This window comes from Myotis brandtii, unplaced genomic scaffold, assembly GCF_000412655.1.
Source record: "Myotis brandtii unplaced genomic scaffold, ASM41265v1 scaffold126, whole genome shotgun sequence".
Lineage (NCBI taxonomy): Eukaryota > Metazoa > Chordata > Mammalia > Chiroptera > Vespertilionidae > Myotis > Myotis brandtii.
This window is the reverse complement of record NW_005354425.1, coordinates 311986-327752: the sequence shown is the minus strand read 5'-3', so window position 1 is coordinate 327752 and position 15767 is coordinate 311986. Positions and strand designations below refer to the sequence as shown.

The 15767-nt window shown below is 40.4% G+C and overlaps 1 protein-coding gene across 3 annotated transcripts; it reads right to left on the bottom strand.

Moving 5' to 3' along the window:
- Positions 1–1992: 1992 nt before the first annotated feature.
- On the bottom strand, positions 1993–15173 carry NKRF (NFKB repressing factor). Of its 3 annotated transcripts, XM_005859438.2 has the most exons (4): positions 14518–14603; positions 12811–12925; positions 6027–6157; positions 1993–4960 (listed from the first exon to the last, which is right to left on the bottom strand). In XM_005859438.2, the coding sequence occupies exons 3-4, from the start codon at positions 6139–6141 to the stop codon at positions 3000–3002; spliced, it is 2076 nt and encodes a 691-aa protein (XP_005859500.1). In that variant the 5' UTR covers positions 6142–6157; positions 12811–12925; positions 14518–14603; the 3' UTR covers positions 1993–2999. The 3 variants fall into 3 exon arrangements, with proteins under 3 accessions (XP_005859500.1, XP_005859499.1, XP_005859501.1); XM_005859437.2 differs by lacking the exon at positions 12811–12925 and having other exon boundaries at positions 14518–15173; XM_005859439.2 differs by lacking the exon at positions 12811–12925 and having other exon boundaries at positions 14509–14571.
- Positions 15174–15767: the final 594 nt, after the last annotated feature.

The window sequence follows — 15767 nt, the reverse complement described above, 5'->3', positions numbered from 1 at the left end:
TAAGGTATTGTACCCATTCATCCTTTAAGACATGGCACTTTAAGGAGGCTCAATGTGGGCAAGTTCATTCTACACTGACCACATTAACTGGTTTGTTTCACTTAGGAGCAGTATCCTTATGTACTTTAAGTCCATTTCTGCTTCAAAGTAGAAACATTAAATTGGTCTCCACTTGAAACATTAGTTTTACATTTACTTTTTTATCCTATTGTGGCTGGGTATCTTACTGACACTGTTAACCACACTTTAAAAAATTAAGGTGAGATCAGGAATGTGAAGATCTATTTTTTTATTTTATACACCTCCTGAGAAACACTAGTCCCAATCTCTCATGGGATAACCCTTTCAAAACCTCACAAGTCAACAAGCTGACCTCCCAAAGCATCATACCCATGGTAAAAGGTACCAGAAACCATTCATTTGACATTTAATGCTAATTTACCTTTTTTCTTTACCATTTTTCCCCAAATTGCCTCAGGCTGCCTGCATATAACAATAATTTATAAAGTTAAAACAGTTTATGTGAGGCCCCTTTTAAAATGACAGATCTGAACTTGAGTTCAATTCTGCACCTGCTGATGTGGGAAAGGGGGCATGATAAGGAAGAAAAGTTGTAATTACAGTCCTTTATTTTAGGACTCTCTCCAGCTTCAGGGACTATTAACTGTCAAGTGATGCACTGTACTAAAGAATCCCAACAGAATGCATAAAATTCCATTCATTTTGCAGTCAAAAGGGAGTGGGGAAATTCTAATATCTGAAACTCAGTGTGTGTGTGTGTGTGTGTGTGTGTGTGTGTGTAACTGAAAACAGTTTCTTAGTATAACATTTAAGTAATTCAAAACATAAAACTGGTCATATACTGTGCAAGGTTACTGGGTTAAAACTGACTATTTCAAAGGAAGGGGAAATACAGGAACCAATAGGGGACAAAAACAATAGCAAGGTTGTCAGCAGCTCATTATTGCCAAACCCATTTCTCAGCATACTTTGTTTTCAGAGTTAAGTGACTTCACCTATTTCCACATCAATACCAAAGCTGATCTAAGAAGTTGGGAAATCTTGGGCCCTCAAATCCAGAACCAAATACATACTTAGCCCAATTACTTGAGAATCTTAACTTTAGCTAGATTAATATTTTGCACTGTTGAACTTATCTAAATAAGCCAGATTTATATGTAAAATTCCCCTACTCCTCCCCCCAAAAAAATAATTTTGGGAAGAGGAAAGAAATGTAGAGAGAAATGAATTTTTACATGCCTTAATCCCTAACTCACCAATTGAACCATAGCTTCTCAAGGTTGGTATGAGCCTTGTAGGTAAAAAAAACAAAACTATAAACATTTTAGCTTAGTTCCCTTTACCATTGTTAAAACATTAAGTGCCAAATAAAATGCACACCTCACTTCTCTTCCTACCAACATTAGGAAAGGGCCACACACACTAGGCAGAGACTTAGTGGAAAGCAAGTATCATATACTGTGTCAATCATTGTAGGTGACTAAAAGTTAAGAGATCCAGGTATAAAAGTTAATCCCTTTATATTTTTAAAATATTGATTTAACTACAACGGACAGCTTCTTAATGTCAAATATAAAAAAGGAGAAAAGAAATTTCTGTTTATTGTGGGGCAGTTACATGTCAAGCATGGTGCTGAATGTTTTAAGATACTGCAAACCTAATTATGCTAAATATTTCATTGGAGGTGTTTAACATTAATATTCACTTCTGAATATTAGTAGTGTGAATATTAATACTTGATTTATCTGAGATACAAAAACATAAAATTAAACAACCTGAGATTTGGTTGCAGCCAGCATATTGGTCCATAGGAAAAACATGAGTGACTGATGAGCCGTTCCTCTCTGCTAAGTCATTACGTTCATCCACATGTGCTCTGGTGTTGAAATACTTTGTGCAAACACCACTTCCCCTCTCCAGATCCCCAAAGTGTCGCTACTAGGCTACTGCCCAGAAATAAGCACACCACCATTTTGATCAACTTTGGCTCCTTTTTATTCAGGAAGCACACACATTCTTTTTATATACTTTCTTTTTACATTCCAGAAATAAGCGAAAAATAGCTGTTTTAAATATGTTACAAAGTTGGCTTTTGAGCTTAATAAGCTTTTTGAGAGAGTGACCAGCCAACAGACCTTTTCATCAAAGCACCAAGGTATCTTCAGTCTTTTACCAAGTTCTACTACAGCTCTGGCCGCCCTGGATGCGCTGTACATCCAAACTGCGTGAAAGCTACAATGGAGAGTTGCTGTGAGTCTCTGCAAGGCACCAAGAACAAACAGTTCCAGCTTCCTTTCTTCAGGTTAAACCAAAGTCTCTGAAAGTTTTCAAGTGCTCTCTCAAGTAGTGCTCGTTCAGCATGAAGACTAGAATTTGTTAAAACTGATATATCACAAGGTACAATACACACTTCCAATATGCTGAAAACCACATGGTAGAAGTTATAAATAAGCGAACACTAAATTCATTTTAAGAAAGTTTTACATCATTTAGTCGATAAGGACATTTACACGTACAGCACAAGTTACTGTTAAACATTCTATAACTGGATTCACACAAAGATGAAAATAGATAATACAAAATGATCTGACATTTTAAGTCTGGAATTAAGTTTTATTGTAGTTAATATCAACTTCACATATTGTTGCAGGTTGCTGTGCTATGCCCTTCAAGATGGGAATTTCTTTCTCAGGGTGAAATTTCATTTGGATATGCGCTCTTGCTTTGTACAAACTACTAAAATCTGAGGGACACAGCAATATCAAAGACACAAATGGTAACTGCACAAAAGCATCTGCTGGATTAAGCTAATACAAGTGGACATACTTTTTCAGGTTCCAATATCTAATAAAGCTCTATATGAAATGAACAAGGTGAAACATCTTAAGAATGAATATACTCTGCAACTGGAACATGTAGCATTTCTTTAATTCACAGATATGCCTCATTAGGCATTTATAAAATAAATTAGTAAGATCTCAATTTGCTTGAGGCATCACAAGCTCATAATGCCCCACTTGGCCTTCCTGTTTGAGCTGATCTAGTAGGTCTTCCTTCCGTCTTTTTCTACCTACCACCAGGTACCTGTCATGGCCTACCCCATGAGACTTACTTTTAAGACCATACTTCTGGGCGATTTGATGTATTTGCTTCCGCTCGTCGTTAGTCAGCTCTGTAGAGAAAGTCAAATCGCTGTGGCTCTCGGAGCGGGCGTAGTTTCTGATGATCTGTTCAATATCTCTCTTGGCAATTTTATTTACCCTTTCTACATCAAGACCAAGCCCTTCCCGCTTATGCTGCTCTTTGACAGAGATTGGCTCCCGAATGCCCTCACCAGATTTACCTAAACCACCACCCGTCCAACCCATCTTTCTCAGCAGCTGATTCCCTATGTTATCTTCTTTGATTTGTTGCTTGTAAGCCTCCTCTGCTGAGCGGCCCTGAATTTCATTTCTTGAAATCACATCTTCAATAGCTCCTTTCTTCAAGTTGTTAATGACAGTCGGCTGGGTCTTCTTGAGGATTTTCACAGCTTCCCCAGCAGCTTCGTATTTGACAGTTTTCTTCACCCCAACTGCTTCTGCAATGACTTCACTCTCCAGAATCACCTTGCATTTCCATCGGAGGCCTGTCATTCTTTCATAGACGTATTCAACTGTCATTCGGTTAAACTGAGCTGTGTCGTTCATCGTGCACACAGGATTTGAAGAATTCTCATAAACTACAAGATCCTTTATATCTTTCTTCTTGCCAGATCCCTTGGGTGAAGAGCCTGCTTGGCATTGTGAACTTTTGACAGATGGGTAAGTGGGTTGTGTTTTTTGAAGGATTTTCAAAGCCTCATCAGCAGCTGCATGTTTACTTGTTTTTTTGGTCCCATAACCTTCAGCTAAGCAATGATCTTGCAAAAACACCCGACAACGCCATGTGCGGTTTGGCATCATCTCATATTTGTATTCAACTGACATTTTGTTGAATGAGGCGGAATTGTTAAGGATACCAATAGCATCGTTTGCATTTTCTGTAAGGACAAAATTGGTCCAGTGTTTGGCAGAAGCATTATAAATTGGCTGCCCAGAGGCATCCTTAGCCAGCACCACCAGCTCTTCTGGCGGCTTCAGAGCTGGAGGAAAGTCATACGAAGGCATGCCAATCTGACACACCACAAGGTCCTCTCCAAATGTGTGTTTGAATTTCCGCCGGATAACCCTAACTTCAATACGCTTCTGCAAGAGTTTTACAGCTAGCTCAGTAGCTCGATCCCTGGACCCATTCTTGCTGCCAGCATACCCTGTAGTTAAGTAGATATTTTGGCATCTAACTTCACAAGCATAACCATCTGTCAGAAGTTTTTTATTTTTGGGGATGTCAGCAGGGGGGATTTCTTTTAAAGGAACATATATATACTCGGGATTTGTCTTACATGCCTGAATACAACGAGTTAACATGTATGTATAATTAATTTTATCAGATCCGGAAGTCATCTCTGGATTAGAAAGATTGCTCCAGATGGTTGCTGTTAATTTTTCAATAAAATATTGCTTCTCGGCTACCACTGACTCAGGAAATGTCTGTGATAGTGAAGGCTCAGGAGCTGACTGCAAGTTTGCCTGCTGTGCTGTGCTGCTTGGGGCAGGGTTCCCACGGTCAAAATACATGTTGGATGTTACAGGCTGGTCTTTTGTGAAAAGAAATCCTGCTGAATCACAATACTGAGAATTCCCATCTTGTGCACTGAAAGAGTCTTGAGTATAATCTTGGTAGATGTTTCTTGGCATTCTGGCAAAATGTGTTTGTTCATTTACCTCTTTTGTTTGAGAGCCATAAGGATCTTCCTGTCTTTCAAAATCTTTTGAACTACTAGCTACAAAATGTACAGGCTCAAAACGAGGTCTCACATGGAATTTGGAACCGGCTTGCTTTTTAGGAGGATTTTGACCTATAGAATGAGTGAAATTTACAATTCATTAAAGAGGGAATATTTCAAAAGAACCAAGCAGGAAAACAGTACCAACTGTATTATTTGCAAGCTGCATTGTTGGTACAAGATACTTTCTATCACAAAAACTTCAGATCATTGAGGTGACAGCAGTCAAATAGCAACTTAAGGTTCCAGCATAAGTGGGGATGATTCCTGTCCTTTTGTGTGTAAGGGAAGGAACTTGATAGAAAATATGCCATTGAATCAAGTATGCAGGTCACCGCCATGCACAATGTTAGTTGTCTTTGCATCTAATAAGTTAAAGCACAGGAGATGTGTACAGACTAAGAAGTTGTTCCAGTATTAATCCCATACCACCTGTGCTGAAAAGCTCCCTTCTTAAGGACTGCAAATGGAACAGATGGCTCTGCTGCAACACAGATGATGACCAGAGGCATTTACAAAGCTTCTCTCTTTTGTGTCAGAGGTGAGTGACTCTGTGATGGCGCTTTACACGTAGTTGTGACTAAAACTTAAATAAAAATAATTCTCAAAAGATCCAAAAGGTTTTCAACTTCAAAATCTTAGTTCTGACCTGTTATGCACCAAAGAGTGTTTGCTACGTTTTATTTCTAGAACAAGCAACAGCTGGAAACTAATGTTTTATGAGGTATATCAAATTTAAAGCTATGGAAGAACTCTGATGAAGCTATACCAGACACTAGAGCTTCCTCCCTACAACAGTATTCAGTAGAAAGCTGGTCCATCTTGGACCCATCCAAGAGGATTTAGTTACTTAGATGCTCAAATGATCAGAGTATAAGGTTTTTCTATTTAGAGGGAGGTTCATGGCATGGACTTTAAGGATAGCATTATAGTGTGACTTCAGTATTCTTAGTCTTCAGTTCTATTTAGCATCCTCAAAAAAAAAAAAAAACCCAACTGTGCATAACCAGAAGTTAAATTTTTTTTTTACATTTGTGTAAGATCCAATGTCATGAATGTTATACCACTCATATTGTTTTAAAAAAAAAAGGCCATGTCGTTTCTTCAAATCCCATTTTCCAGAAACAAGTATACTCACCATCATATGTTGAGAGGTGACGTTTATGACCCTTAGAAGGTTTGGACAGCATCAGATCATATGAAGGCATCTCCCCAATATCAATACCTTCAGCCATTTGGAGAATTTTTTCCATCAAGCGTGGGCTATACCTATTTAAATTAATATAATCTACCATTAAAACAGATAAGAATGTAGTTTTTCAAAAAGCTTCTAAATGAGCCAATTTTATAATTGTTCCCAAGGGACATTTTTAACAGAGTATCTTGGCTATAAAACTGAAGAATCTGCCCTAAAATACTTACCTATCAAATGAGTAATTATGGTACTGTCATTTCAAGCCATATAAGCATATAATCAAGAAATTTAAGCCAATATCATCAATGAATCCACAAACAAGCGCTGGCAAGGATGTGGAGAAAAGGGAACCCTCTTGCACTGTTGGTGGGGATGCAAATTGGTGCAGCCACTATGGGAAACAGTATGGAGGGTCCTCAAAAAACTAAAAATGTGCCTGGCCGGTGTGGCTTAGTGGTTGAGCGTCGACCTATGAACCTGGAGGTCATGATTCAATTCCTCGTCAGGGCACTTGCGGGCTTGATCCCCAGTGGGGGGCATGCAGGAGGCATCCGAAAGATGATTCTCTCTCATCATTGATGTTTCTATCTCTCTCTCCCTCTCCCTTCCTCTCTGAAATAAAAATATATTAAAAACAAACAAACAAAAACAAAAACCTAAATATGTAACTGCCTTATGACCCAGCAATTCCACTTCTGGGAATACACCCAAAGAAATCTAAAACACTAATTCAAAAGAATATATGCACCCTTATGTTCATTGTAGCGTTATTTACAATAACCAAGATATGGAAACAACCTAAATGCCCATCAATAGAAGAATGGATAAAAGAAGTGGTGGTAAATATATATATAGGATGTCCTCAAAAATGTATACGCACACTTTGAATAATTATTAAGGCAGTGTTTATTAAAATGCATTTCATTTTCAAAATTGAGCTATGAGCTGTTAAAGTATGTATACATTTTTTGGGACACCCTGTATATACAATGAATATCACTCATCCATAAAAAGAATTAAAAGTTTACCATTTGTGATAGGATGGATGGACCTAGAGGGTATTATGCTAAGTGAAGTAAGTCAGACAGAGAAAGACAAATACCGTAAGATTTCACTTATATGTGGAGTATAAAAAACAAGATAAATGAACAAACAAAATTGAAACAGACTCACAGACACACTGAGTGGACTGTTGGTTGCCAAAAGGGAAGGGCGTTTGGGAACTGGGTGAAGGAGGATGAAGGGATTGAGAAGTACAAATTGTAGTTACAAAATAGTCATGGGAATGTAAAGTACAGCATAGAAAATGCAATAACTATGTATGGTGCCAGGTGAGTACTTGAAATATTTGGGGGAACACTTTATAAAGTACATGACTGTTTAACCACTATGCTATACACCTAAAACTAATACAAAATAATACTAAATGTGCCCGGCCAGCATGACTCAGTGCTTGAGCATCAACCTATGACCCAGAAGGTCAAGGTTCAATTCCAAGTCACAGCACATGACTGGGTTGTAGGCTCCACCCCCAGGGTGGGGCGTGCAGGAGGCAGTCAATCAATGATTCTCTCTCATCATTGATCTCTCTCTCCCCGCCCCCCGTCCTCTCTGAAATAAAAAAAATAAAAATAAAAATACTGAATATAAACTATAATTGAAAAATAAAAATTTAAGTTCTTTTAAAAAAAGAAATGTAAGCCCTGCTGGTGTGGCTCAGTGGTTGAGCACTGACCTATGAACCAGGAGGTCATGGTTCAATTCCCAGTCAGGACACATGCCCAGGTAGGCTCAATCATCCCCGGTGTGGGGCATGCAGGAAGCAACTGATCAGTGATTCTCTCTCATCATTGATGTTTCTATCTCTCCCTCCCTCTCTGAAATCAATAAAAGAAAAAAGTGTAAGCCAATACCTTATCTTTAAGTTTGAATTGAAAGTATCCATATAAATTCATGATTTATTTTTCCTCTATCATATATGTATATTATATGCAAATAATTACATTGATATATTTATCAAAGTACTAAGAGTGTTAAGAGCTGCTGGGTTGTTAACATCCAGATTGTGATCTCTATCATTTCCATGAAAAAGAATCAGAGTCCTTAGAGAAATGGCTGATTCCAAGTCTGGGGCAAGAAATGTATAAGATGAACCTGGCAGATATTCTTGTGCCTGAAAACAAGGAAGCTGTCAAAGACTTCAGGAATTAGATCAAGTGGACTCAGAAGCCAACTTGAATAGCCTCCCACTGGCAAAATAAGCCAACTTGAGTATCAATAAGAACAATAATAGCAGTGGATTGAGACACATCAAATATGTTAAAAATCCATTAGCTCAAAAAGGTACTTACAAACTCATTATTGGTCACCTTTGGAGGATGGTAGGAAATCAAGTCATTATTCCAAAAATGGGTAATATTAAGGAAGAAACCAAGTATTTATTTGGCATTTTCCATATAAATTATACCTCAGAGCAACTAAAGAGTTGATGAAGAAAATCTCTGTTACAGAAGCAGCCCAGCTATTAAGTGTAGGAATGAAAGACTACTACCATTTTGCAACCCATAATGCAATAATAAATGATCATCAATGGCTGCTAAGCCTATTAGGTGAAAAGTTGATGGGGAAAAACCCAGAAATAGACCCGCACAAACATGCTCAACTGATTGTTAACAACACTGCAAAAGCAGTTCAACAGAGGAAGGACAGCCTTTTCAACATATGGTACTGGAGCAAGTGGGCATCCACAGGCAACAAACAAAACCTCAACCTACACCTCAAACTTTATACAAAGATTAATTCAAAGTGCATCACAGACCTCAATGTAAAATGTAAACCTATAAAAGTTGTACAAAAAAAAAAACACGGGAGAAAATCTTCAGGATCTGGGCCAGGCAAACAGTTCTTATACTTGACACCAAAAGCATGATCCATAAAAGGAATAGCTGATAAAATGCACTTCATCAAAATTAAAAACGTTTGCTCTCAAAAGACCTTGTTAAGAGGATGAAAAGCTACAAACTGGGAGAAATATTTGCAAGCCACACACTTGACAAAAAAACTAGTATCTAGCCCTAGCCGGCTTGGCTCAGTGGATAGAGCGTCAGCCTTCGGACTGAAAGATCCCGGGTTCGATTCCAACCAAGGGCACATGCCTGGGTTGCAGGCTTGATCCCCAGTGGGGGGCGTGCAGGAGGCAGCTGATCAATGATTCTCTCTCATCATGGATGTTTCTCTCTCTCCCTCCTCCCTTCCTCTCTGAAATCAATAAATATATTTCAAAACAAAACAAAACAAACAAAAAAAAAACTAGTATCTAATAGAGATGCCTCTCAAAACACAACAGTAAAAAAAATCATATTTAAAAACAAACAAAAGATATGAACAGAACATTTTACCAAACAGGAAATACAGATTGCATATAAGCACATTGAAAACATCATTAACCACCAGAGAAATGCAATTTAAAACCACAACAAGATATGACTACACACTTATCACAATGGCTAAAATAAAAAATAGCGGCAACACCCAATGCTGGCAAGGATGCAAAGAACCTGGATCACTTACACATCGCTGGTGGGAATGTAAAACAGTCTGGCCACTCTGGAAAATCTCCAGCAGGTCTTTAGGGTTTTCAAAGGTAGCTTATTATGTACCAAGCTTTTGGAAATCAGGATGCTATTCAACTGTCCCACCATGCCTAGCACATAAAAGATGATTTCTAATGGACAAAAAACATCTGAGTTCATGAACTTACATTCTTGAACAAAAACAGGTACATGTAGGTGCATATTTATGATATATAATGGCACCTGAAATTTAATAAATATTCAGTAATAGATGCTTTAATTTTTTTTTAATATATTAAACCGGGTCTACTAAATCCAAGTAAGAAAGCTGAAGTTTGAAAACTCAGCAAAGATTAAGATGGCCAATTATAAAATTACTAAAGGCCCGGTGCACAAAATTCGTGCATGGGGGAGGGGGGTGGGGGGAGGTCCCTCAGCCCTGCCTGTGCCCTCTCACAGTCTGGGAGCCCTCGGGGGATGTCCAATTGATGGCTTAGGCCTGCTCCCCCTGGCTTGTGGCTGAGTGGTGCTCCCCCTGTGGGAGCACACTGACCTCCAGAGGGCAGCTCCTGCATTGAGCGTCTGCCCCCTGGTGGTCAGTGCACATCATAGCGACCAGTCTTTCCACCGTTCAGTCAATTTGCATACGAGCCTTTTATTATATAGGATTTATTCAAAACCATTCATAAGACTCCTAACATATGTGAATAACAAACAACCAGATTATTGATAAATCTTTTGAACACACTTCCACTTCATTAGTGGTGACTGATGCCCTCTACCTACTGTGGGCAAAGTTAGTTTTACAGCATGAGCCCATTGGCATCTGCAACAGCCTCACATCAACAAGGAAGAGACAAATAATCAAGGTGGAAAAGCTGGTTGCATTTTAAGATATATCTTCCTGATTAATTAATATCACATCAAAGATCAATAGGCCAGAATTCTGATTCTAATCCTGTCGATGAAGAATGATTGGAAAACTGAATGCTCCAGTTAACCAAACATTCTGCTTCATTAAATACATATACATTTATCCACAATTTAAGTACATATTATGCAGAGCCCTAGGCATTCATATGAATAATTATTTAAGTGCTACAGATGTAACTTTTCATTAGCCACAAGATTTTTTTTTTTGGTCAATCCTCAACTGAGGATATTTTTCCATTGATTTTTAGGAGGAGTGGAAGAGAGGAAAGACAGAGAGAAACATCAATGTGTTTGGTTGCCTCCTGCATGTGCCCCAACCAGGACCCAGGCCAGGTAAGAGCCTGCAACCAAGGTACAGTACGTGCCCTTGACCGGAATCAAACCCAGGTTCCTTTGGTCCCCAGGCCAATGCTCTATCCACTGAGCCAAACCGGCTAGGGCGCAAGATATATTTTAGAAATGGCTTGCAGAAAAAAGTTCTTGACAGATTGTTTTCTTTTATGAAACAGAAATAATTTCAGCTATTTTGAGCTTCCTAATTGCCTAGACCAGTGGTTCTCAACCTGTGGGTCGTGACCCCTTTGGGGGTCGAACGACCCTTTCACAGGAGTCTCCTAAGACCATTGGAAAACACATATATAATTACATATTGTTTTTGTGATTAATCACTATGCTTTAATTATGTTCAATTTGTAACAATGAAAATACATCCTGCATATCAGGTATTTACATTACGATTCATAACAGTAGCAAAATTACAGTTATGAAGTAGCAACGAAAATAATTTTATGGTGGGGGGTCACCACAACATGAGGAACTGTATTAAAGGGTCGTGGCATTAGGAAGGTTGAGAACCACTGGCCTAGACCATGATGGAAAAATGATGAAAAGGCAGACTGGAAAACATTGTTTTATTTTATCCTTTATAATAAAGCAGTGGCTCTCATAGTGTAATCTCTGGATGGCATCACTTGATCATCAGCATTACCTGCAACTTGTTAGAAATGCAAATTCTGAAATTCTGGGGCCACACCTCAGACCTATTGAATCAGAAACCCTGGGGATGGGGCCCAGCAATCTGTGTTTTAAGAGGCCTGACTGGTGATTCTGATGCCTGCCTATATTTGAGAACCACTGTTAGAGTTAAAGAGATACAGTATTCAAACTTGTACCTTGAAAATCATTACCACCAAAAAAATGAAACATGTTTTGCCTTCCTGCACATTTGAACCCCTCCTGGCTTGGTCTTATAATTAAGAAATTTTCAAGATATCCTTGACCTAGGAGTTGATACAGTTGATACCTAGAACTGAAACAATACAAAAAGTCCTGCTAGATGGGGAAAAAAATGCAACAAGTTCCCTTCTTGCTACTGTTAACAACCTGTTCTAAAAGTCAAGGGTGGACTGTAAAGTTTAGAATAGGCGCTTTCGCCCTGTATTCTGCAGTTCCCTTGAGAAAGAAGAGTCTTCTGTCACAAAAAAAAGACCATAAAACAAGAGCTCTGCCAACATCAACATTAACAAGTACATAGATTTTCTCCACCTGAAGATGACAGCTAACATAAAGCCTGCCTAAAGTGGAAGACTGCACTTGGTTCCTAGCTCCCAAAATTCTTTATTGCCTCTTCTTTTTCCTATATCTAAACTAGATATAATGCAAACATTACTTTTCTGTTATGGTATATTTTTTGGTGTGTTTTTTTTTTTTGCTTTTGTTTTTTGATAATCCTCATCTGAGGATATTTTTCCATTTTTAAAAAGAGTGGAAGGAAGGGAGACAGAAACATCGATGTGAGAGACACATCAATGTTTTTTATTGATTGGTTGCCTCCTGCATGAGGAGGGGCCATGGATGGAGCCTGCAACCAAGGTACATGCCCTTGACGAGAATTGAACCCAGGACCCTTCAGCCCACCTATGCTCTAACCAGTTGCTCTAACCAGCTAGGGTTGTTATGCTATTTGATAATGTTATGGCAACTTGTGTTGACTGAACTGACTTATGTCACATGGTGACTATAGTATATATACTATACACAGGTGATGTGCTTTGGCAAGTGCACATACACATATAAAATACTCTGAAAGCTTGAGCTTTTAACACTGACTACCATTGGCCTGGCTTGTGTTTTTAATGCCCTCCTTATGTATAAGGCTGCTGTTTTTGGAATGAAATCCTGAGGCATAATAATGAGGTGGTCTGTGTGTGTCAGTTACTTGCTTTCATTCCTGGTCCATCCTTCCCAAATATAGCAGCTGTATCTCAGTAGAAAGAGTATCAGAAGACTGTGGGACCTTGGAAAAGTCACTTAACTTCTTGGCCTCCATTGATTCAGCTGTAAAAAATGAGACACCACCTAATTCCCAAAGCTGTTGTATTAAGTGAGATACATAAATTTTAAAATATTTTGTACATTATAAACCTATATTTATCCATTTATTGAGCAGCCATTACACAGAAGGCACTCTTCTAGGCACTGAGAATAAAGGTGTGAACAAGAAACCATAAACCCTTTCCCCAAAGGAGCTTACATTCTAGTGGGAAGGTAAGGTTTATTAACACAAAGGATAGATATTATCCTACCATGTAAGATATTTTTTAGGATTCAGATTCCCCATGGCCTTCTGTAATATTAAGATCTATGATAAAGGTACATTTTTAACTGCAAAAACAACATTATTAAATGAAGGTCAATTAGATTTTTCTGACTTGATTAATAACTGAGGCTTCCCCAGTTGTAACCAGCTCCTCCAGTGAAATAATCATTATCTCTGGAGGCAGAAATTAAACTAACCTAGAGAAGATTAAAAAAAACACATTAATTTTTGTGATGAGTTCAAAGTATCACACTGAATACCATGTTCAACAATTAAGGGTAAGGGGGACAATCCTATTTTTCTGTATCTGTTAGTCATTTCTGGACCTGAATTGACTGAATTTTATCTGATAATTTTCCAGAATATCTCATCCTTTGCTAATAAAAAATTCACTGTGAGGCAAGAGTCAAAAAAAGCCTCTCAATCGATCAAAGGAATGATTAGTCTAATATAAGACCAAGTTGGGGGTTCTGAAATACAGAGGTCCAAGTAGTCCTGTTTAAAAAAAATGCGTTGGAACCATACTGCAGTCTCCAGTCTCCATCAAATGCAAAGAGCTTTCAAAGAGGCCTGTTCAGAATGCGCACTAGGTTTTAGAAAAGGGGGGAGGGGCAAACACACACACATAAAAGCACACCTAAAATCTCACCCAATGCTAAATGTTAATCCTTCTGATCATAATTAAGGTGAAAGGAGGGCAATCCATTTTTATAGTAGATATATCCATTTCTTTGTTTGCTTCCACACATATTATGCGCAAATCTACAAGCAAGGCGGACCCTGCGGCTGAGACACCTCATACAAACCGCCTTTCCAGGAGGAGACAGTAAAACCCAGCTGGGGGGGATGTTGTTTTATTTAATGGGGCTGGAAAGACAGTGGTCAGGAGACCAGGATTAGAACCGCAGCGCCCCCACCCCCGCGGACCCTAGAAACCGCGACTGTAGGATGTTCTCTGCGGATACCGCATCCTTGGAAGGTCCTACGCAGGTCTCAGGTTCTGCTATTTGTCATTTCCCACGCCCTCCAGAACCATCACTACAATGTTCACCTCTATAATGGTGATGATTCCTCTTCCAAGCACACCTCTATCTCCATTCCTGGTCTTGGAGGGGTTTCTCCCGCGACCCCCCGCACCCTTCTAGCCGTTATGTCATCATCCCCTGCCACCTCACTCGGCCAACCCCCTCCCCAGGACAACAGTGTCCTCCAGCATTTCCAAATCTCCAGCCTCTAAACCCTCGTCTGTATCCTGCCCCAGTCCCTGTCCCAATCCCCATCACCGTTCCCCTACCCCTGTTCCTTAACCGGATCCGCGCACCTTCCTCACCTGCAGCCCAGGAAAACGTGGTTGGTCCAGGCGGCGGAGAGCGCTAAGAGCTGGTCGAGGGCAGCCCCGGGATAGCTGTGCAGGTGCCGACAGATGAAGCTGCGTCGCAGAGCCCACTGCCAGTCACTTTCGTGGCTATAGCGCCACTGCTCCAGCACTGGATCAGGCGGGGGCGGCGGCGGCGGGAGGGGGAGCAGCGGCGGCGGCGACAGGAAGTCGCCCCCCAACAGCAGACGTCCGCCAGCCATCTTCTCCGCCCCCAAGCAGGGCCACCAGGGATGAAGCCAACTACGGACCTGGAGCGAGTTGGATCGGGGGCCGGTGGGAGGGGCCGGGTGAAGAGGGGCGCGCCGTGGCGCGAAGACTAACTCTCAGGGGACTAGGGTGTGTGCTTGGAGGGCGAATGCTAAAGAGGAAAAGGAGCTCAGGTCCCGATGCCAGGGCGCGCGCCTGCTGCACTCCAACTCGTGGAGGAGCAGGAGGGCGCCCAATGCAGTCCACGCGCGTCGGAGACGCCGAGCCAGGCCCCGCGCTCCACACTTCCAGCCACCCGCAGACCCACGCTCAGCGCGGGGAGGAGGGGGAAAGACACCAGCACGCTCTGCTCCCCCTCCTCTGAGTTCCTGCCTACCTACCCGCGTGCAGCCCGGCGGTAGCGAGCCAGTGCGCATGCGCTGCGTGTGATCCCTAACTTCCAAATCCCGTGACCAAATATCGCGCGATGTACATTTCCCCCTTCTATGACGACTACGGGCCTTTGACGCACTACGGTGACTAGCGGAGGGAGGGGACTACGGGAAGTAAATTTTGGAAGATTCTCAGAGGTTCTGGAACATGTTTCCATTGAATCTCTGGAAGACGACCTCAGGTGATTGTTGGCTGCAATGACTCCTCTGACGCTTTCCCCTGAATTTCTGAGCAGCACGACAATGCGGTGTTCTTTGGGAGGGACTTAGGTTTGTAATGGATTTTACACCTTTTTTTTTAATGTCAGCTCTCCGAGGTTCCTTTTCTTTAGAGGATAGCTTGAAAAGCTATGTGCGTTATGTGTCGTTAGCTTTGCATTTTATTGTGAGAACATAGGCGAGATTAAATACTTGCAAAGAAAATCATCCACAATGCCACTTCTCGTGCATATTCCATTCCAATTGCTGACAAATAGAGACACCGTGCTTACACAGTTCTGATCATGATTGCAAGTAATTTTGCATTTTCTGTACCAATTTAAAATGTGAAAAATATTACAAAAT

Bases quoted from the DNA above. Each gene is read 5' to 3' on its own strand.
- NKRF (XM_005859437.2), bottom strand. From the start codon at position 14,765: ATGGCTGGCGGACGTCTGCTGTTGGGGGGCGACTTCCTGTCGCCGCCG. The intron at 6,158-14,517 runs GTGAGGAAGGTG...TAATTTAAATAG, and splicing joins CACGTTTTCCTGGGCTGCAG to GTATAGCCCACGCTTGATGG. The intron at 4,961-6,026 runs GTGAGTATACTT...CTCATTCTATAG, and splicing joins TCACCTCTCAACATATGATG to GTCAAAATCCTCCTAAAAAG.